The sequence below is a fragment of the Gobius niger genome (genome assembly GCF_951799975.1).
Source record: "Gobius niger genome assembly, chromosome: 13".
Taxonomy (NCBI): domain Eukaryota; kingdom Metazoa; phylum Chordata; class Actinopteri; order Gobiiformes; family Gobiidae; genus Gobius; species Gobius niger.
The window spans coordinates 18,373,562-18,396,660 of record NC_136864.1 but is presented as its reverse complement, the minus strand read 5'-3'; the positions used below and the strand labels follow the sequence as shown (position 1 = coordinate 18,396,660).

The window sequence follows — 23,099 nt, the reverse complement described above, 5'->3', positions numbered from 1 at the left end:
TAGTAAGTATTTAATGGTATGCAGATTGCCATAACGTTTCACCTGATTGGTGTCGTCTGTATCGTAGCAATTCTGTTCGCCAAATCCAGTTAATTTGTTTAACTATATTTGTTATTTGTGCTTTTCAAAAACACATCTTTATCTCCAGCTGCCGTGATAAATACAGCAGTGTCAACGTCTAATTGTTTACTAATTTCTCCAGAGGGAACATAAAAGTCGTCATAATTGTAAGAACTCACTCGGGTATTGTCAAGTCTACAGCTCAATTTGAGAGGCAATCAAGTGCTCATAAAAAGGAGAGATTGAAAATAAAACATATTCCTTGAGCAGTTTATTTGTCCAAACTGGTCTCGTAGGGAGTAAATCTGAAATATTTGTCATCGCGTTTAATTAGGCGCTCCCTTCAGGATGTGCACAATTGTCTGTATGACACGACAGGCAATTACACCAAAATAACTTGATTTTATCTGGCAAAGCATATTTATTTATTTACATTTATTTACCGACACTTATGCGTTTTATTTGCCAAGTTTCTAAAACGTTTTTGGTGATGTTTATTAGGCAAAATTGCAATGCCACATAGGATAACAGATACATTAATTTAAATCTTGCAATTTACTCCTATGTGGTGCTATATGCCCCATAGTGATGGAGTGAAAAAAAACTTTATTTATTTTCAAGATTTCAAAGATTTTATTTGTCGATTCATTGTGAAATAGTTTATCAATATATTGTAAAAGCAAACACTTACAGACGTTTGTGAACTGTGCATCTTTTTACACATTGAAAACACAGGTACTGTAGTTGTAAAAGTAGTTAAAAATAGCGCTTATTATCTCATTTCTGAGAAAGAGTTAGGAAAGAGTTAGGACCATAACTTACACTTAAAAATGTACATGCTCCCCGTTTTAATTTATAAGGCTTTTTATGCAAAGTAAAACACTGAATTCTGAACAAATTTATTCAGGTACAGGATGTTTCTTGCAGCAGTTAAAGCAAAAAAAAAAAAAAATCAAGTCACTGCTGCCTGTTATACCTTTTCTTTCGATCAGTCAGTTGAGCCAGTCTCATTCTTTTCACCATGTCACTAGAATATTTTCGCTTCTTCTCATTTGCCAATGAGATTACATTGAACCATCATCAGAGAACTAAGTGTGTAAAGTAGTGCAAGTATCAGGTGCAAATATTAGGTATTTCTTTCCATCTCTCTCTCAGCGTTATGTGCCAGAGGCATTATAGACTGTGGTTAGATCTCAATCTCTGGGGTTCAACCGAGTGAGGGGAGATTAATTCCATCTCCCATCTGCCAAAGGCCATCTATGAGTTTTCCACATTGACAAAGTCAACGCCTCTTTCACTCGATTTGGCCTGTAGTGACGACTGACCAGGTTTTCAAAGTTTGATCTTCTCACGTCTTCATTGCAAACATATAGGGCATCACAGTTTTGGAAGAACAACACAAGATTTGCATTTGTGATTATTTGAAATTCATGTGTTTTTAAAAATCAAGACCCGGTTCACTTTAAACAAATCCAGCGGCATTAAGATAAGAGAACACTGAAACACAAACGCATTTCAGGGGTACATTTGCAGAGATCTAAACTACAGGATTAGCAGGATTTATACACAAAAATAACTCATAAAGACAAGGACATATGGCTCTTTCCAAAGAAGATTTTTGACACAACTGTGGTTAACTGTACAGCAGAAACAGCAGTGGTTTCCCCTCAACTTCTGCCAGGACCTTTTTTCAGGACTCGGTCTAGATGCAGTTCAGCGTCACACCCAGGACAGCTCACAACTCAAACGAGGCAAGGGATGCAGTGCTAATGTATGGCAGACTCGCAGCAGCTGTCTGCACGTTCTATTTCTGAGATTTCTGAGAATGTAACAGGTTTGTACCTAATAAATTGGCCATTGCGTTTGTAATATATGCGTCCACTGTATAAATAATTTCCTGTCACATCAAATATAATGGACAGGAACAGCCGTAGCATAAAACAGCGGTCATTTCCCCCCCATCATTGCCTTATTACGTGTCTCATCGTGTGACATCGTCCTACGCTGCTGTGACTGATCACAACACGAGTGATGAATTTTTAGCAGCGCCACTGATGACAGCGGCTGGAAATTTGAGATTGACGCCATTGCGAGGACCTCCCCCCTCGCCGAGATGAGACGGTTTATATGGATATGAAGGGTGACCCCGAGAGCGGCGCGCAGGGGAGCAGGTACAGGGCCGCGTCTGTGATGAGATGCAGCAAACCGGAGAATTTATAGCGTGTGGACGATGATAATGGGGCAGGGGTGAAAATGGCAACGGCAGCAGGGTTTTTATGATGGATGATAAAACAGAGCTGAGGACGCGCCGCGAGCCAAGCACACGCGGACACATCCCTTAGGGCAGGTAATGAACATGCTTGGATTACTTTTTCACGTTGCTTTACCTTTTAAATTGTAGAATGGTTTTAACCTCTTACCCCCTGCCTGAAATGTGCGCATTTTCTCCAGTCCGGCTTTACCCAAATCTAAAAGCTTCGACTGGAGAGCAACAGTTTACTGCCTCATTTGGAAGCTAAGACCTACAAAAGCGTTTTTTGCTGCTTTTTCATTGCTTTTTTTTGGTCATGAAGCTTCAGCGCAAATTCAATCTGAAAGAACTACCTGGAGCACTCATTCATTGCCTCATCATCAGCAGCTCCTCACCAATCATCCAATCAGTCCCATCTCAAGCCCAAAAAACAATCACTGCTGCTGCTCCTCCCAGCTTCAGCATTCATCGCCCAGGATCCCCTTAAGCCCCCTCGTCCATCACTCGGCTCTTTCCCAGTGTGCTGTGACCCTCCTCCGCCCCTCCTTTGCCTGGCCTCGGCTCTGCTCGTTGTTGTAAACTGGTCTCTTCCTACCACCACCAGTGTACAGGACCAAGACTCTGTCCATCATTCATCATCCACATGTATTTCATATCGTTAATTCAATCTTCCGCCAGGGTCTGAGCCCCGATTCATGTACAATCAACCTTCCTAACGCCACTCTGTTTCTGTGAGTCTTTTCAGGTTTCAGGAGATGTTTTTGCTCCGTTTTTGTCGAGATTTTTTTTGGTTCAAGCGGATGGTAAAAGGTTAAAGCTTTGACCGGACTGACCAATAAGTCCTGGGTCTGTGATATACTGCCATACACACTCTTGCAATGTGGAATATTGCGTCAGCTGATGATGCGATAACGACAATTTGCCAATGCAGTGTTTTGCGCAGCCCCATCAATGACATTTTACCACTCCAGCAAAATCACATACAGATAATGGCTAAAGGAGACATTTCCTCGTGTGAAACTGTATCCGGGTGAGCGTTCGGGAGAACTGGCGACTCAGGCGAATCCGATCCACTTCATTCAGATCCCTCCTGATGTGAAACCCAACCCTGCACTAAAGCATCTACTTTACTGTGGCCTTTCCATGCAGCATTCTGTCTTATCTGCCATTCCTTTGTACTTTGCCAGGACGTTTGATCACGTCTGTCACTACACGCTGTATCATCAAAATGTCAACAAGTGAGGGAGAGGAGAGGCTGCCATACTTCAATGACATTATGGCCGTGTGGCAAGCAACCCCGGGGCATCAACGTCTAATCCTTTAATCTTTTAATTAAAGAGAATTCACGTAAAAGCGTCACAAGTGTACACGGATTTGAAGTGATGGAGTTCATTGTGTCGGGCGCAGCTGTAATCCCACTAACACATAGGACAATAAATATTTACACAAAGGAAATACACCAAAGCCCCGTAAACATGTTGAACAAAGAATCCCCGGAGTTGATGCAGGGTCACGCGTACAGGAAATCGAAGTCACGCACCCAAATGTACCTTTGAGACGGACAGGTGTGATTGGAAATGCTCTCTAAAGACGGGGATGCAGAGATTTGTCAAGGCCAGACAAAAGGGAGACAAGGACATACAGTAATTGTAGGTGTGAGGACGTGTGTAACAGTGGCAAGAATACTGATTACTGGGTTCAACACTAATCGAGGGATTCCAATATAATAAAACAAACAGAAACGACCCCATGATCAGAAAAAAAGGATGTCTAGAGTTCAGTAACAATTAAGCTAAAAAGCAAGGTAAAGATAAGTAAACCAAATCCAGAGTTTAAAATTACTGTAGGAACTGACTTGCTATGAACCAACAAACCAATGTGAGATGTGGCTTATTGTGGGGACAAAGTTTTTCATTTTGGCACTAATCAAAAATACTGTATATCAAGGGATAACTCGATTTCGACGCAAAGAAAACTCGAATACTATGTGACTCTGCTTGAACGTGTACTATCTGACGAGTAAGAAGATGACAACACGACTGGAAAACAAGGGAAGCTTTCTATTACAAGTTTCTGCATCAAGTGCCTCAAACAAAAGATCAAGATGCAGAGCTCCTTCAAATCATCTCAAGGATAAATGAAAGGAACTTCGCAGACACCGGGATAACCTGATATGGTAAAGTTGATGCTCAAAGACACTGGAGTTATACATACTAACATCCTTCCTAAACGCTGAGTGAAGTGCCATCACTCATAACTAAAGCGTAACACCGTGTTTCCTCTCTGTAATGAGGCTGTACAATCATGCTTTCTGCTCATGAAAGCAGCTACAATCACTGCTGAAGCACTTGTCTTTGTTCTACAAAGGAACCGCCGCAGGGACAAGAACTAATGGGAGCAAATCACACTATGAATTAGACTAAACTTGGTCTCTTCACGAGACAGCTGTATTAATATTTGGTTTCACATTTTTAGTCACTTTTCTTGAGCAATCACATTAGTGCAAACTGTGCGGCATGCACGCTCAAATGAGTTTGGAAGTAGAATGACTAAAAGAATTGTCTCGTAGGCTTTAGAAAAAAACATTTGATCCAACAAACGCACTCTCTCACAGCCGAATGTGTTTGATAGAGCTGCTACTACTGTTGTAAAGGTTGAAGAAGATAGAATTAGAATATCTTGAGGAAAAAAAGTAAATAGTAAATACAATAAAACTATGAGACGACGACTGGGACCAAATACAATAAAAATAGCTCCTAATAAAGCAATGAAGGTGTACAGCATGAGGTCAGTGGACTGTCTGGTTTAGAAGTATGCCTCCGGCTGTGCACAAAGACAGCTACAACCGAAAAGATGTTACTGTTACAAACTACACTGCTGTCCCAGTGTCTGTTGTCCTTTTAGTGATGCGTTTTACCGCAAATCCACAGCAATGGCCTCCTGAGGGATAATAAAAGGCCAGAGAAGAGAAAACCAGAGGGCAAGTTACAGCACAGGAAGCCAGGTAGTGAGGGAATGACAGATTGCAAAGAGATGACCCCGACATCTCCTTGACAAACTGCAGGTGGACGCCTGCGATTCTATAAAAACGTCAATATTAGCGGAATTCGTTGGGTGTAATTTACTAAGCGTTTTTCAATTAATATTCCTGCTTACATGCAAGTCTGTCGCTGTAAAGGGCTTTTTTATGCAAAGCAACGTGCCTCTCCATCGACCCTGAATGTAATCTGCTGATGTTGACGCACTGTGGCATTTCCTAACAGCTTTAATAAGAAAAAACATGACGCTTTAACATGCAATGAATGGATATGGAGTTAACAATCGAGTTCAGGTGCACCGGCTCAGAGGATGGAAGAGTGCTAGCAAGAGAGAGATCATGCAATTAGGAATTGAAATGGTGTAAGTGGGAGTAACTATTGTTGCACACTGCACAGTCATTATCATGAATCTTGCATTTAGTAAAGACCTGTATTGCTACAAGAAAAAGGCAATTTTCATGTTTCAAGGACATTTAATTAAACAAAAAATTCTGGATAGAAATGTCTGTTCTTTCAGGTTCATTTGTCTTTGTCCCATAACAAGCATTTCTAAATATCTATATCCTGCTATCTCATCTACTGTATCTATTCTACAGGTTGCGGCAGCTTAAAAAAGTCAAAATATTAACATTGTGAAATAATTTTTCCAACAAGTTTAATAAAACGTTGTGCCTTTTCAGAAGCACAGAGTCACGGGAACACTTGCCAACCTCAGTATTTCTCTCCTCAAATAACACCGACAGGCAGGATTTGTGCACGCCAGACTCCATTGAAGGGCAGTGAAGTTTACTCCTGCTGTTTCGGCTTTAGTGGATTAGCGTAAACGAGGGCCCACACGTGCACTCACACGCACCTGGGCATGAGCCCCCACACGTGCACTGCAGCACGAGAAGAGTTTGATCCCGGGATGGCCTTACCTGTCTGGCCACTGTGTACTTCAACAGACATACGAATACACGAGATCAGATTGACCAGAATGAGGACTCACTCCGAGGGGTAACAGTACACCGGAGCCTGATACTCCAGCGAGCACTTTTAAAAGAGAAACCATGTGATTTACAGGAAGGGAAAAGCAGCTGTGTTAAGTCCCATTATGAGGTGGAGCCTGCCTCTGCATCACACGGGCTTATACTTGTTTTGACAATGTCCTGAGATGGAAATTACACACTGACAGCAGCCGACCGGTTCACGCAAGGACAATGTCTGGGCTCCAAACTGTTCCCACAACGAATCTGCCGCCTGTGCAACTTTAAGCTTCAAATCAAAACAGACTCAGGATTTTATCACAGTAAAGAGACCACTTATGCTCCAGTGTACAGCTGTTACACTACAATGTTTGAAGCAGCAGGTTGTAAAATCACAACATATTTGCAGATCGAGAGAATGATCATCCATTTAATTTTTATAGACTAATTCCCATGCTACTATACTACACTACTATTGGCTATGGCTAGTGTTGATCCCTGTAAGTACGAGGGCGGCTGAGAACAGATCTTGGCTAAAACAAACTTTATGGAGCATTTCACACAATCTAAAACCTTAAAAACATCATAAATGTCAAATCTATAGATGTTTTAATTTACTTTAGCTTGGACTGTCTGTTGTGCAGTCATCAACGCTTTCTATCAGTACATATTTCTTTCCAGTACCAGTAGTACCTTAACCTTTCTCCTGTGCCAGAAAGGCCTCTTTGAACTGTACCCAGCCTCAACTATGAGAGCATGCATGATGGACAGCCAGTTTGTTTGTATACTGAAATATGCCATCATTCAATTGTCATGTGTCTCAGCAAACTAATTAGAAAGTGCTTCCGTTCACATGCAGATAACGCAGGGAATTGAAAATAATCTCTCTATTTAATACTGGGTTTGTCAGAAAGGGACATTTGCTTGGTGGCAAGCCAAAAGATTAGGGGCTGAATTTATGAAGGGATTGACAATATGTTTAAGTATTTGTTAGGAACAGAGTGTCATCGTTTCAGTGTGTAGGTATTTTCCTCTGAATCATCTTGGAGCGCCAGTGGATACAGTATATGCTGGGGTCCAGATTTGGCTCCAAGGCCTGACTTTGCCTATCACTGATGAAATATAAAGGCCCAAACTGGCTTCTAATATTGGCCAACTTTTAGAGATGCACCGTATCTGGAAAAAATATGATATCGGCAACAAATACCCATTTTGGCTCTGCTTTAAAAAACACATCTTTCCCCGACTAAATCTGAGTGAATATGGCCGTGTTGCATTTTATTTTGAAGGGAAGAACCTGGAGAATTCAATCGGTGAGTTAGTTTTAACCTTCGCAAATGTATTTTTGATCGCCGTGCAAAATTCCGCGGCTAGCAACAGCATACTAAAGCTGGCGGGAGAATGCTAATGCTAACGGCAACTAATCAAGGCTGGGACAGAAACTATGATAGAAACACCCAAAGTAGACTAATAAAACAAAATTGGCCACTGTGTCAAAAATCCAGTAATCCTTGTTAAATGTGTTTAAGTTTATTAGTAGATATAATTGATCTGTAACATCATGACAAGACAGTATTTTATTGATCTCACAATGAAAATAAGAGGGCCATTCACTTTTTCACTCAGAGAAAGACAATTTTAAGAAAGTCTCAGTATTGGAATCTGGATCGGTGCATCTCTACCAACTTTAACAATAAAGGTTATTCTAGGCTTTTAAAAATGTAATGGAAAATATACTGTAATTGTTCTGAGTCACTAGAAAGATTTTTTTTTCCTTTGCCAATAAATGTAAGACAATATCATGCAATTATGTGTCATCAATGATCAAATGTTGATTCAGCATGATTACAGATGTCAATTGGCACAGCAGAAGCACATAACAAGGACAAAAGACAAAAACACCTTCAACTATTTATAAAACAAGTCAATTTCCAGACAAAATGGGAACAAACACATCTCAATGAAGTTTTGTCACACCGCATTGCTCTTACGCATTTGTGTTGACTGAAACAAATGAGTCGACAACAAAACAATCCTAATGGCGGCGTGTTTTATCAGCCTCCCGGCAGCGAACTAAACGAGTCAAACAGAGCCATGACAATGTGAGTATCCCATCAAAATCAGATCGGGATCACTGGAGCTTTGATAGTTGGAGAGAGAAACGCGCCGTCATCAGCAGAGGCAGGTGTGGAGCTGAATTGAGATAACAGGAGGGTATTAGCTCAGTCATCACAGCGAGAGGCAGGAGATGGGAACGCACGAGAAATGTAAACTGCTGCGGTAACCTTCTACGAGAGTTTGTGTCAGTCAGCACAAGGGCTTTAGTGGAAAGAGCAATTGAAATGTTCTCAAAGACTGCAGTTACTTAATCAATGGTGGCAAAAAATTGGCTTAGTGACAGCTTTGCAGCACAATACCACTTTTTCCCCTCACACAAAAGAAGTTACTATTGCTTTTAGAGCCGCCTACAGGCTATATGTGATACGTGCCAAAAAAACAAAAGGACTAAACACCAGGTGACCAATAGTGAAACTGCGAGCACATGTTTCAAAGGGTGCAATCCACAGCGAGAGGGCAGAGAGCAGTCAAGTACAGGAAGACTGACAGTACGCGGCAGATAGGACAGAGGTTACGGAGGAGGACAGCCCTGCAGCGAAAATTGAAGTCTTAACCCCCATCGGACAACACGGGTCAAAAGTCAGCCGCCTCGAGCTCCTCCGGCTCGTCCTTGACAGTTTTGCACATCTGAAATAACAAGCACGTCTGTTTACAGTACTACACTGCGACATCTGCAGACTCCAGTGACAAATCCACTTTTCAAACTTTCAGCCGAGGCTCCTTAAACTCTTCAAGCACAATGGCCCAGGGATAATAAGCGACAGTGCAGCCACACACCGGGGGCACATACTGGAGCAGGAGGCGGCGCTGCTCGCGGCTCCAAAGGCGTCATTGTGAACACTGTAAAGACGGCCACAGGGTAGAGAGTGTCGTGAATATTATATGTAAACGCTCAGTCCTTTTCCTCGAGGTGAAAACAAACAATGCAAACAGTTGCTGGGCGAAAAGTACTAACATTAACATCGTGTTTTTAAAGCCCACGTGTGAAGTATAATATTATTCCTCTGGATGAATAATTAACGCAGAATCATACGCATTCAAGGCACGATAAACCGACTAAAGGGTGCATAGTGGAGAAGTGCTTAAGACTTCTGCCTCGTCGTAATAATCGTGAGTCAAGTATTGCCTTTCTGCGTGATGTTGCATGGCCCCACAGAATCTTCTTCATTTGTATTTGTAAACGTTAATGTCCCCATTGGGAATGTGTGTATGACCCGCGCCTCAGTGTAACCTTTCAGAGGCAGTGGAGCAAGTTGAATACTGAGAAAGGATAAAGACTACAAGGCCACAGAGGGAATAATCACTGTCAGAATGCACTGGGACTGTAATTATCAACATCAGCATGGGCAAAGTGTTTAAAACAAAACTTTACTCATTTGTGTGCTCGTGCAGAGTGAGTTATGCGCCAAAAAGACATTTAATTACAACTGCTTGTTTAATACAGCTATAAAAGGTCCCAGTGACAATGAGTTGGCCTCCTGGGGTTTACCGGCAGTGTTGAGCGTGCACTTTTAGGGACGTGTAGTAGTAGTGATTGCAAGTGTTGGCACGAGCAAGACGGCGGCAACATAGTATCAAACTTTCATCAGTAATTTCATAGTAGCATCATATATTTATTACAGCAGTGCAATAAAGGGTTGGATACATTATTAAGATTAACTGCTGCAAAGGCTGCAAATTTACCGTCAGACACAAACTCCATCTAAAGCCTCGAGCAAAGACCTTTGTGATTTGACAGAGGCTTTTCCTCGAGGCTCACAAGAACTCAAATACTTTTGTTCAGAGCTAAAAACAACTTGTGACCAGCGGCGGCTTAAGGAGCTGTCAATGCAACAGATGCTCAGGGATAACACGTCATACAAGCTGTTGCTATGAGACTACCACTGTAATCCCAATTCTTCAAGTATTTCCATCTGAAATCAATCTTTGCTAAATCAATCACCATGAAATATACGCAGATAAATATAAGCACACTCAAAGAAAAACGAATAGTGCAACTGTAAATGTGTGTGTGCAGTGTTTGATTGAACTTGACAATGGACAGTGAACATTTGTATTGTGTTGACCAAAGGTTTTCAACTCGTTCAAAACCTTTGCCAAGCATTGCGAGGCATAGATAGAACAAGGTCAGAATTGCAGGAAGGAAAATTTACTTTTCAGTGGAGAATATAACAGAAAGGAACTTTATTTGCCTATTCAAATTAAGGCATTGAATTGAGATCCTAAATGAACACATTATCCGTAACCGAACCATTTCAGACAGATAAGGTTAAACAATGCAGCTACACACCACAAAGTCGACTCTGCTCCATATGTAACAATGCACTACAAGGTGACTTCCACTTAACTGCAGCTCCACTATACCTTTCATCTTGTAGTTTGTCATTCACTGGAGAGTTATATGTGACAGATTTATACTGTAAATCACAAAATGGATGTTTCAACCTTAACCTTAATTTAGCTGGACATAACAATCACCTACAGCTATAATGCCAGGGTGATATTTCTGCGAGATTTATATCTCCACAGCATAAGTCACACTGGCACTGAGAGATGCATAGAGGAAGAGTGTTTCAACCTTGCACCACATCTGTGAAAGCACAGACTAAAGTGACTTTGACTTCTCTAAGTGTTCTGAGAGTCACACTGTATGGTGCTGTGAGCTAGCAATCTGTTTAAGAGACTTATTATATATTACATCTAAAGCTAACAATCACCAGACATTATAAACTGGCAAATTAGTATTCAATACCTGCGTTCAATCAAAACAATAATATTATCTACTAAGCAAACAGCAAGTACCAAAGTATCAAACTATAAATATTCAAAGCTAGTAGTTTAGAGAAAAGAACCCATAACAATTATTACTACAACAACTAATAATAACCAACCATTGGGGGAAAAGCTAGAGCAGTATTGAATGCCCAAACTCTCTCCCCTCCCTCTGGTCTCGATCGTACCGCTCCAGGACTTGGCGGGTCTGGGTGCTGGACAACCCACTGTATTGCTGTAACAGGAAGGGCAGTGAGCCCAGAGAGAGCAGCCCAGTGATGGATGACCTCAGACAGAGATGGAGCACACTGAGGGAAGTGCCACATCCAGGAACACAAGAACATGAGAAAATACAAGGGCATCACCAGAGCCCGAGGGCCAGATTCGAAAACAATATAGTGAGATCCTATTGCTTTTACAGTCTAGAAGAGCCAAAAAGAACGAGACATGTATGAGAAAAACAATGGTGGCCGATGGTCTGCTTTATCCGAGGCTTTTATTTGTAGTCCTGCACTTGATAGACAATTGCAATAAAGCCAAACTGTCCGCTTTCGTTTTATAGACTCTCACATACAGCTGTAGTATAAATCACAAGAAAATACATATCCTGCACAACCCATTTTAACCGGCTGTTGGTTTACTTTGTATGTCCCTGAATTATTCCTGATTTAAGTTCAGATCTTAATATCAAATAAACACAAGAACACAATCATAACTTAGTCCCGCACATTATTATGTCCACTTTCTGCAAAATTCAAGATCAGGAATAAACTGGGTCTAAAATGGATTTAAATTAGAAATGACAAAAACCATGTCTAAACCAGAAAAAACAAAACACCCAATTTAAGCATAAATGACATCATCTGAAGTCAAAAATTCCAGAAGCCCCTCAGCGGTATATGTAGATTGGAAAAAGTAAAGTTACTGCATGTCACAATGTTCGAAAGTTCTTATACCAAACCTGTATTGTGCAATATTTCAGCAGAGAAAGCTTTGTCTGGTATGTTGTGAAATAGGAGAGAGCACAATGTTTCTTCATGATTCTCCTCAGTGTCACATTGAGTTTATTACAGGGAGAAAAAAATCCAGAATCCAAAAGACAAGTACAATCGCAAAGAAACACGCGGCTGGTCTCTCTGGAAACGCTAAACAGAAAAAAGGATATCGAGAGTTGTGATTATAGGCATTGAGGAAACGCATGCAATTTCGACTATGAACACAAAACAAGAGGCCAGCTGCTAAGTGCAAGCCATGTGATGTTAATTGTTAGGTTTGGCTTCAATGTTAAAAGCACAAAAGAGGATAATAATAAGGCAGGTTTAATCCCATGGTTAAATAAACTTGGGGGACAGGAATACAAAAAGGTGAGTAGTCAGCTGTAATGCTGACCTCAATACAAGTTCAGACGGAGGTGGAGGAGTGTCATGTTGGGGAAAAAAAGAGCAATAAAGTAGAAGTTAACTGTGCGTGATAAAGTTTGGGATGTAATGTTGAAAATCCATGATTTTAGGGAGAACTAGCTAACATTGTCAATATATTTGCTAAAAAACAACAACTATATAAACAAAGTATAAAAGAGCAGCGGAACAACTCCATAAATGGTAAATGCTGGTAAATAACAAACCATTTCCAAATGTTTTGAACATGTTGTACGAACTAATCCCGAATCCCTGTGGTTTATTATTACGAAATGTAATAGTCCTCACAAAATACTGCTTTTGACAACACAATGCTGCTGTTGCATCTTTGTATCAAACAGAAACTCACTTTTACACTGAGAAATGTCAGTATTTACTCACTTAAACACCTATAATCGATTTGGATTCTAGTAGTTGAGTTAAAATCGTTTTGTCCAGCAGTACAGCATATTGTGAAAGCATTTTATGGAGAAAAAAACAAACATATGCACGCTGTTCATCCAATTATAAAGCCTTTTTATCGATTATAGACGAGCAGGCCAGTTGTTGATCTTAGCATTACTGGTGACAATTTATTTTGCTCCTTAAAAGTAGTGAAAAATGTTTGTAATCTCAAATGAGATGCTAGAAACGAGTAATTGTGTAAAATGTAGATGCTCCCTCTTTTATCAAACAGGTACAGTATATATAGGGCCTTAAAAGTAATATTTAGGCTTCCAAGAAAACAAGCACCGGGCCTTCGGTTCCACGTAAACTTTCTCCATAGGCAAGTTCAGGAAAAAAAAAGGGGGGGGAACTAGTTCAAAACACTGAAGACAGTATAAGTAACACGACAGGAGTTATTTCAAGGGTGGAAGGAATTACATCATAAAGTGAAGTACTGGATTCTCGGGCGCTACAACTGAAACACCCTGACGCCGTCTCCTTCACGAGATGAGCAAACGGGAAAGGGTCGTCGCCATGGAAACAGGTCAAGTCTTCACCAACAGACGGACGTTTTTTTGACTCCGACCCTAACACGCCACAGGAGACGGGCGCTCCTCCCGAAAGACGAGACTCTACGGAACTCATTTAGCGGACGGGACAAGGAGGGGATGCGGTGAATGAAGCGGTCGTTAGATAAGTCTACTGAGATCCGTGCGCGGCTGAGTCGGACAAATGTAGACAGGAAGCGCCGCGGGACTTTTAGCAAAGACCCCAATCCTGGATGAGATACAAAGGAACGCTGAGTGAATTGGCGATGTGGGGAGGCCAAATTGAAGTGTTGATTAGGGGCCAATCTGACCGCCGCGCGCACAAAGACACAGACGGCTGACAATGACCGGGGAGGATTACAGCCCGCGTCCATTATAGAGAGGGGAGCGGTGATTGGATCGGCCCCGTTAATAACACTAGACCTATGTAAAAGTGTGTTCGAGTCGGATTTAATATAAGACCATTCCGCCTCAGCAATCACACAGCCAATTTGTCGAGGTTAAATCTGATTCCCTGGTGCTTGCCTTGGTAGAGGAAACAGTCTTTTTCAATAACCTCACACAAAGCACACAACTTCGGCTGCTTTAGCTAAACCCCCGAAACCAAAAAACAAATAGATTTCAGTTTGTCTCTCTTCACTTTCCAGATTTCTTGTAAATTTCAAAATGGAACACAGCTGCAAAAAGCACTTTGCTTGTAACTCCCAGTGATTTGTTTCAGCCCATCATTTTAAAAACACTTAGAATAGAGCACAGTGTGCCATCGGGGACCATGAATAAATAATCTTAACAGTCGCAATTAGCAAATCGCAAGGCCTGTAATAATTCAACAGGTTGTTTAATATCTTCTGCAAACAAACAAACAATAAAATCCTGGCATAATAATGGGGTCTAAATGATGCAGCTGAAAATAGTTCAGACCTCTATTACAGACATGTTTGGGACAGCATGTAATTCTCGTATCTAGCAGTTCACAATCAGTATTTTCTCAAATGTTAAAGCAGAACTAGGTAACTCATGCCCCTAGAGGCCATAAGCGCCACTGCAGGTGTCGCAGCATGTCGCGTTTTTTTACTCATTAAATTGAGAGTAAATACTACGCCAACCCAATTACACAATCATTTATGTCACTTAAACTTGGCTGTAAATACTGCTAAAGTGGCGCTAGCCTACAGTTAGCTTTGCCCGTTAGCCTGCTAGCTTCTTCTTTTTTGATTCTATTAGTGTGTATTGCGCATCCGGGTCGGAGCAGGGAAAGTTGCAAGGGTGGTTTTCTGGCAAGAGACACCAGAGGGAGATGACAGACCCCCCAATCATCCCATCAACACCTGTATTACTCCCAGAGGGACTACGAAATGGATTTATTAAGGTAAACTAGCTACTTAGTACTGCTTAAACGCGTGAAGTGTTTTCATGCGAAGTATATTTACACAGAAATGTAGGAGCAAAACGTCCGCGCAGTTACTGCTCCTCGGATCATTACACCTCACAATATAGTACCCCTTTTTATTTGCTTATAAAATCGACATGCTACATTTCTGTGTAAATATACTTCGCATGAAAACAGTTCACGTAACTTTATTTAAACAGGGAACACGTGGAAGAGCTTGGTAGCTTCTATCGCGAGCTTTTTTGGAGCTATATGACATGTGGGAGAGGCTGCGTATGTGCTCCATTTGCGTGACAGAGCGCACGGACAAAGACCAGACGGGGATATATTAACTCGGCTAAAGTGAGGTAAGAACATATCTCAGTATGTAAAAACGGTGGCCTATTCCTTTAAAATGTACACGGTGGACTAAGCAACATAAATCACAAATGTAATCACAATGGCAACATCAGGAATCACACCGCTTTTATTGGTTTCACATCGTGCAGACGTGCTTCGCTGTCGCCAAGATGTTTCCAATACATTCTGCGACTCAAACTCCACTTCTAAGTTTAGAGTTCTGGTCCAAAGAGCTCACCGGCCGCCTGCTATAGCGCTGGTCTATAGCTGTTGCAGTGAAGTGGTTGATGGGCTGCCACTGCTGAGCTTTCAAAACCGCTACCCAGGCCTGCCTCGCTTGCATACATTTTTTTATCTCCGGTGGCTGCCTTTCCATTGTGGCGCATGACTGACTGGAGAGCACAACAGATCCATCACAAGCTCCATTGCCGTTTGGAGTATATTTTTGGAAGTTGATTGCACTTAAATGATTCTGCTCTGCTCCAGGAAATGACACAGCAGTAAAGTCATAGTGCAGTAAAAGCAATAATCCCCCCCCCCCCCACGGTATGTCTTTATAGATGTGCTGTATGTATTTGCATCCTGTGAAGGAGGAACAGACGAGGTAAGACGGCAGAGAGTGGGATAAATGGAGGCATAATCGGGTGTGAAATCACTCGGTTTTGTTAAGGCAGTTCCTCCGTTTTTCGTCTCTCAGTTCAAAGAAGTGGTTTCTGTTGTACGACCAAAGTCACAAATACACAGGGCTTTCACAAATACAGCCCAAATGGTGAAAGCGTGTTATCTGCCAATCATGATTGCTACAGTACATCAACCACACATAGCCCCCAGTGAATTGTAACACTGGAAACCGACACCAACACCTGGAATAAGATGTTTTCTTTTGTTAGAAGAATTTTTTGGCCCTCGAGTTATATTAGATAGGACAGTTATGCGCAGGAGTGTCCGATGTTTACTCCCATGAGCAACTTTCACAAAATAAAAAGAGAGAGAGCAGAGAGATTCGTATGCTTTGAGGATAGTTGAGTAACTATGGCACAAAAGTGTAGCACACTCTGTGGACAGTATGTCGCGAGGATGATAATTCAACACAGAATCTTCCATTTGATATTTAAAATATATTTACCCAATATTTGTTTTCACTGTGTTCAGAACAGATATGTAGAAATGTAGAGCTTACCAGTGTTGAGAGAGATATTCAACACATTTTCAAAGCTGGGACACAAACTGGGAGTTTCCAGGTGAAGTGAGTGACTAAAACTGAGGCTTGTATTTGTACATTGTCTTGTTCTAGGTGGGCGATGGCATTTTTGGGCTCATCTTGCAATTAAAAATAATAACATATTTCCGACTGTTCTAAGTCCATGTGTTTCTGTCGTAAGTCCAATTATAAATCCAATTTCAACACTAGCAGTTTATTAGAACATTTTTGAAAGAAGAAACTTCAAATTGTCACAACTGGGAAAAAAAGGCTTATCGCACATAAAAAAACAAGTAAAATCCCAAACTTAACAACAGGACAAATTATATATTAAATAAACTGATTGAAGGCGTGGTTGTAAACTGTTTCTGTAAACATTGGCCATTGAACAGCACTAATGGGTTAATTCCTCGCACTGATTGTTGTAGTATATTGACGAGTCACTATGGACAACAGTGAGATTAAGAGGTGAAGTGTTGAGGCTTTAGCAGCTGGTTTAGTGCTCATTAGTGAGTGCAGGTGCACACACAACTGGGACACGATCAATACCGTCCGAACAAAGTGCAGGAATCAAGGAGTATAAACAAAGAACAATACAGAGCTGGACAAAACAACAGGCAGGAAATGGGAAATGGTTTATCTTATTGAGCTATTTCAGAACTACAAGGTCAGACTTTTGTTTGCGTACATAGGACTTAGACTATTTTCACCAAAGAGGACCGAGGCCAGAGGTCACAGGGTATGTAATGCTGTATTTTGACTTGTGTGGCAGACAGCAACAAACTACATGGCAATAATCTTTGTAATGCATGATCCCCACTAAGGCCTTACAAAATGCTTTATGTTGTTTGTGCTGTTGTTAATTTGACATCTTCATAATCTACTGCTTTAGAACAGTGGTTCTCAACTGGTCTGGTGACGGGACCCAGCATCACCCTAAAATGACAAGCTGCAACCCAAATAAAGATTTAATCTGTTATAAACATCATATACTGTTGTATAATGTAATATAATGTAAAGCAATATTTCTAACAAGTTACTATTGATTTAAGCTTTAAATAAGTCTAAATCATGATCAAAACAACTCAGTAACAGGCTGAGGTTACGGTTAAGTTAGCTAAGGTACTGTATACATTATTGATTACCATTTGATCTAACCTCAAAGCTGCTGGGGCAACCTGTAGGAGCAGTGGGCTGCTGCAGTAGGCCGGCGCCTGGGGACTCATCTCCAGATGTGGAGGCTAATGATCAAAACCACCTGGCTGGGGGATTCACTTAATGTACATGTTTTTAGTGGTAGGGCACCACTGTCTTACTAGTTGAGAACCACTGCTTTAGAGCATTGATCCCGCCCGTCGCCTGCAAGATGCTGTTAATAACCACAGCTATTCTTTTATACATTTATATGTTTTTCAGCGCTGCCGGCTTTGATGCTTGAACTGCTAAATTTTTGATCGCGAGGCACTGACGTGACAAGTCCTTCCAGCCGGAATACACTTGGGTTTTAAAGCTTACTTAAACATTCATCTGAGCGTTAGCAGAGCCTTTAATGCAAGATTTGTAACGTTTTGGATCTTTTGACCGAAGAAATAGTCAAGTGCTTCAGTGTGGGAGGTGTGCACATCACCAGTTGGTACTTGAGCACAATTTCTTTCAACAGTGTGTTTATGAGTTGCGCATTATTGCTTTTCATTGGGAATAATAAATACAGACATGTCCTCACTAATGTGTGACAAAAGAGATTGAAGAAGAAAGGGAAGAAGTGCGAGATAAGCGTGCACAGATGAGAGCCAGTGGAGGAGGAGGGGCACACATTAAAAGCATAGAAAACAGAGCAGAGCCAGAGGCTAGAGGACTAACCCAGTGACCCACATATCACACATCCAGGAGTTAGAGCTCGCGAGTCAACTGCCACTCTTCCAATGAAGCTGAGTCACATGGTCCCACGGGAGGATACATAATTCAAATGGTGTTGAATGGACCTGGAATAATGGACTTAAAACCAGATGGGGCTAAGTCGGTAAAGAGGAACCCTTGATGACGAATATAACGCGATCCAAAATGCTATAGCCTTGAATCTCTGTCTGTTTGGTTACAGAAGTCATTTGAATCATTCCCTGTGTTTTTTGCTGAAGACAGTTATTCATCATATTGCGAATGGTTAGCACTGAAAACATGACCTATAAAAGCTCCTCCAAGTCCTGCCTGCATCCATGTTTAATGTGGTCTGTTCTGGGCGGCACTGAGGGGCTGCAGAGTGATCGGCTCTGTGTAAACACGATAGCCATGAAAGGCCCCTTAGTGTTGGGGCAGCTGGGTCCGTCCCAACCCGGAGACTGTATGCCCATGTGATACAGACTAAACAGTAGGAGGGGGAGAGGTCAGAGGTGAGGTAGGGGGAAAGTGGGTCACCAGATCTGAAGGAATGTGCCGCCTCAGTGAACCTGCAGTCAGGCTTTTACTGTTAGTCTGAGTCCAGTTTGTCCGACAAGAGTCAGGCTGTTGTGTCGGTGTTGTACAGGTATATTTCATTGGATTTACACTATCATTTATTAAACCTAAACCGTTTTAATTCCAGTGGCGTGTTTGGACATTGCTGATGATTCACTGCCTTTTATACGTAGAGGAGAAAGTCACCAGCAGGTTTCAAGGACTCTGCCTCTGCAAATTTCTCGTGTTGTAAATTGTGTTGCTGTCCCTTTACAGCAATCACTCATAAACAATCCAGCAATGGTCGTGTTAGATCAAGCCATTACTGAGCGTTCTGGGGAGTATTTCACCGGGAGGAGGCATGCATCAAATCCAGCAAATGACGTGGAAAGAATATGTGAAACAATCCGAGCTTTCCGGTTGGCTACGTAGAGCTATTTTGATTCAACTGCAGTACAGAAAGAAATATGACCTCACTCTCTTTCAGTCACCTCAACATCACCGTGAACGTGCCCGTAATAATTCCCCGATCGCCCAACACTGCAGTAAATACAATGCCACAAGGCTGTTTGCGCCACCTCTGAGGGAAAAACAAAGTATCATTCCCTCTGTGCTTTTTGTTTCAGTTTCTGTGTGACGTTTACCTCAGAAAACCCAAATGAACAGTGAACTCATAAGTCTCAGTGTCCTGAAGCCCCATCTGTGATGCACTTCATTCATCAGAACTGTAACCTGGCCACTGTCAGTAGATATTATGTTTGCAATTTTATTCCTTCAAAGTTATTAACTTGAAGGGCAAATCTTTTTATGTATAAATTCTACCTTTTACATCAGACCTTAACAAAGAATGTGCTATTCACTTCACATAACACAAGAAAATAGTGTGGGATGCCTAAAATGTAAAAAAAAATACAAGGTCGCTGTCTGCATCAATTCTCACTGCAATTATTTTGTCTTCAGCCATGTCTGACTTGTCTCGTTAAGATATTTTTGGCTAGGACAGCTGCTGAAAAAGTTAGTTTTATTTCAGGTGGAAACTTGTTTCTTACTCAAAGACCGATGTTTCATAAATGTATTTTTACATTTGCTTCTGGCGCTGCTTTGGTCACAGCCTTTTTCTCCTACACTTCGCCTTCCTTTAAACAGATAATGACCAACCTTCTTTATTCCTCCATAATATTTTTAAGTCCGATCTTATTTCACACTGTAGATTGTGGCATTGGTGTTTGAAACACATTTAACATTCTTCACGGTGGCCAAACAATCACGGCCATGAAATCCTGTTGACGGCTCCGTAAATGGAAATGGTTTGAGGAAAGAGGCTCTCATCGGTCAGCATGTTCTGAACGTAACCTACAAGATTACCAGAGACCACACACACATCTAAGTTACTTTGAACTGTACGTTAGAAATGCAGGCATTAAAAATCACCAAAATCTAAATTATGTTCAATAAGACTGTTGCTTAAAGCGCATATGGAAATTGGATTGCGTGAAAGGAGAGGAGCCAAACAGGTCAGCCAAAAAAGGCAGAAACTGGGATGATAAAGAAGTCAGAATCCGACCAAACAGACTCCATAGAAACGCTCTTTTCTCGGGGAGTTGAGACTTCTAGAGGTTACTGGACAAAAACACCACCTGCTGTGATATCAAATAAGACTTCTTCAAACAGGGGAGAGAATCCCCCAGTCGATCATGAGCTTGTTCGCTGTGCACTTTCCCTTAGCTGTCAGGTGTGTGTGGACGTGTGATGTATAAGTCTGTAAAGGCTTTTAACCAGCTCTTCAAAGACGCTCTGTTTAGACTGGGAGGGGAGCAAACTATCCCCTCTCATAATAACACACAGACAGGCAGACGAGGATAACGCACAACATAGCATTTTGCATACCAAACTTAACTGCAAGTTCATTCATTACTTTGACAGTCAGGACATAAAACCAAGGTTCTCCAAATGTGGGACCCCGTGGTTCTGGTTTTGGTCTTGTCCTAGTCTTGGTTTATGATTGCTTAAGTCCTGGTTAAGTCCAGTTTTAGTGACCTGACCCCTCAAACTCAAATTTCACTTATCTGGTGCTGAACACAGATTAGATAAGGAATAAAAAGTTCAAGATACTTACGATCTAAGCCGTTGACGTACTTCATGGTTATCTCACAATGTCCCCATACTGCGCTGACTATGGGATACAGCTTCTTGCCTTTAAGTCCTCTGAACGCCACTCCCAGATACTGTCCGTCCACCATGAAACTTAGAGTACCTTCATCCATGTCTAAAATCACTAGTAACGAATCGGGCAGCGTGAACGACTCCTCCGGCTCCAGGAAACACGGGTAGAAGGGCAGCGAACTGTGTGCCCTGTTTTTACTGTCGTGATACAACCGGTTCCGTCCCAGATCCCAGCCCCAGGACTCCGAGTCGGACCCGACCAGGGCGGTGTATCCTACTGAGTGTAAAGGCGCTTCTGAGGTGGCTACTCCAACTACAGCGTGGGTGCCCCTTTGTCTAGACGGCCAGTGGACTCTCCAAACGTGAAGCCCTCTGGTGTACCCTACTTTACCCCGAATGCAATCTGTGCTTTGGGCAACGGGGTGGCGATGAAACGTGAGCTTATCTTCGTCCTTAATGAAAATGTTAAGCGATCTATCGTCAGGGTTCCACGCGTGACGAAGTTGTGTCTCTTGTCCCGCGCAAGGCATGTCCAAAAGAAGGTCTAGTCTAGGCGGCCTGGAAAAATCAGGACCTCTAAATTCTGGGTGCTGTCGTCTGTGTGCTAAAGGTCGGTACGACGGGGATCCGCCACTCTCCCCGCGGCTGTCTATGGACTTGATGCCACTGGAGATTTTCTGACCCATCACGGTGACGTTGAGAGGTCCACACACGGTGGAGGGCGTGGCAGGGCGGTAGACAAAGCTTGGCGTTACCTCATCAATGCAGCGGGCGAGGCAGGAGAGACGAGCCAAGGCGACGGGGGGAGCTGTGAGATGAAAGGGGTGATGGATGGAAGCTGTTTGCAGCCCAGGCTCATGCCAGTTAAGTTGTCATAACGTCAGATTACTGCTGCCATTCCTGCAGACAAAAAAAAAGACGAGAAAGAACAATTAGTCAAGACGAGAATTGGCGGAGTTGAAGCGTCATTGGTTCAAAATATCATAATATATCTTTTTGTGTCAAAAAAAGATTATAATTATGTAGGCTTCAAAGTGATATATTGTTTGCCTGAAATGAAAAAGTGAAAAAATGTACTCAGATATAATGCAAGGTAAATCTCAAGTGACATGGCATGCATCATACGAGGCACAAGCAGTATTTCTTTAATAAACGCACACCATTGCACATATCTTGTATAAAAGAGGGTTTTCAGACATGGGGTTAGAACAGTAAGACAGGAAAAAAGACTTCTCCTTTAACATGTACTCAAATGTAAAAGTAGCCAAAACTTTGCAGTGTTTTTTCGACTGCACCTTGCGGCAGAGGTCTTCTACTCAGTTCAGCACTTAACAAATTGTTTTAATCTGACATAATATGCCCACAAGTGTTGTGAAAGTATCCCGCAGTTTAAAGGACATTCCTCTCCATTTGCGAAGCATTGGAAAAGGCTATTGTTAAGAAAGAGCCCAGTTTGAAGGTGTGAATTTATTGCTACAGTTTCACTGAGATTTGTGACTTTGATGAGAACCAACAATGAACAGGAAGGACAAGTGTGAACACCGACTGTCACTGGCACATTTCCTCTGACTCATCTCTAACACTGCACTAAAGTCAGTCGTACAGCGCTGTCCAGGGCTACATTCATTTATCTAATGTAAATTTAATGAGCTACAACTGAGTCAGCAAAGACAAAACGGGAGATGATGAGCAAATGCATCAGGTAATATTCACCTCAAAGCGGGACTCGCCAATGAAGCCACAACAAAGGGTGATGTCAAGACAGATAATGGTGCGGTCCGAGTGATGCGATCGTGTCAGCTTCCTGTTCGGGGGAAGAGACTCACTCAGACGGGACAGACGGGAAGCGCTGGCTGCATCATCCCTTGGCCCTGTGATGTCTGCTGCTCCACACCCCACAAACCACAGGACGCTCAATGCTCCTCATGATGACAGTGGTCAAGCTACACTCGTGATACAGAGCAGTGCAGTGGTTTATTA

At 42.0% G+C, this 23,099-nt stretch overlaps 1 protein-coding gene across 2 annotated transcripts in view; it reads right to left on the bottom strand.

Annotated features, from left to right (window-relative positions):
• Nucleotides 1–23,099, bottom strand: part of LOC306973151 (SPRY domain-containing SOCS box protein 4-like) — a 53,091-nt gene that overhangs the window by 3,548 nt on the left and 26,444 nt on the right. For both annotated transcript variants that reach the window (XM_079569978.1, XM_079569979.1), the window contains exon 2: nt 21,073–22,019. In XM_079569978.1, the coding sequence (XP_079426104.1) occupies nt 21,073–21,805 (733 nt within the window). In that variant the 5' untranslated portion in view covers nt 21,806–22,019. The remainder of the gene's footprint in view (nt 1–21,072; nt 22,020–23,099) is intronic.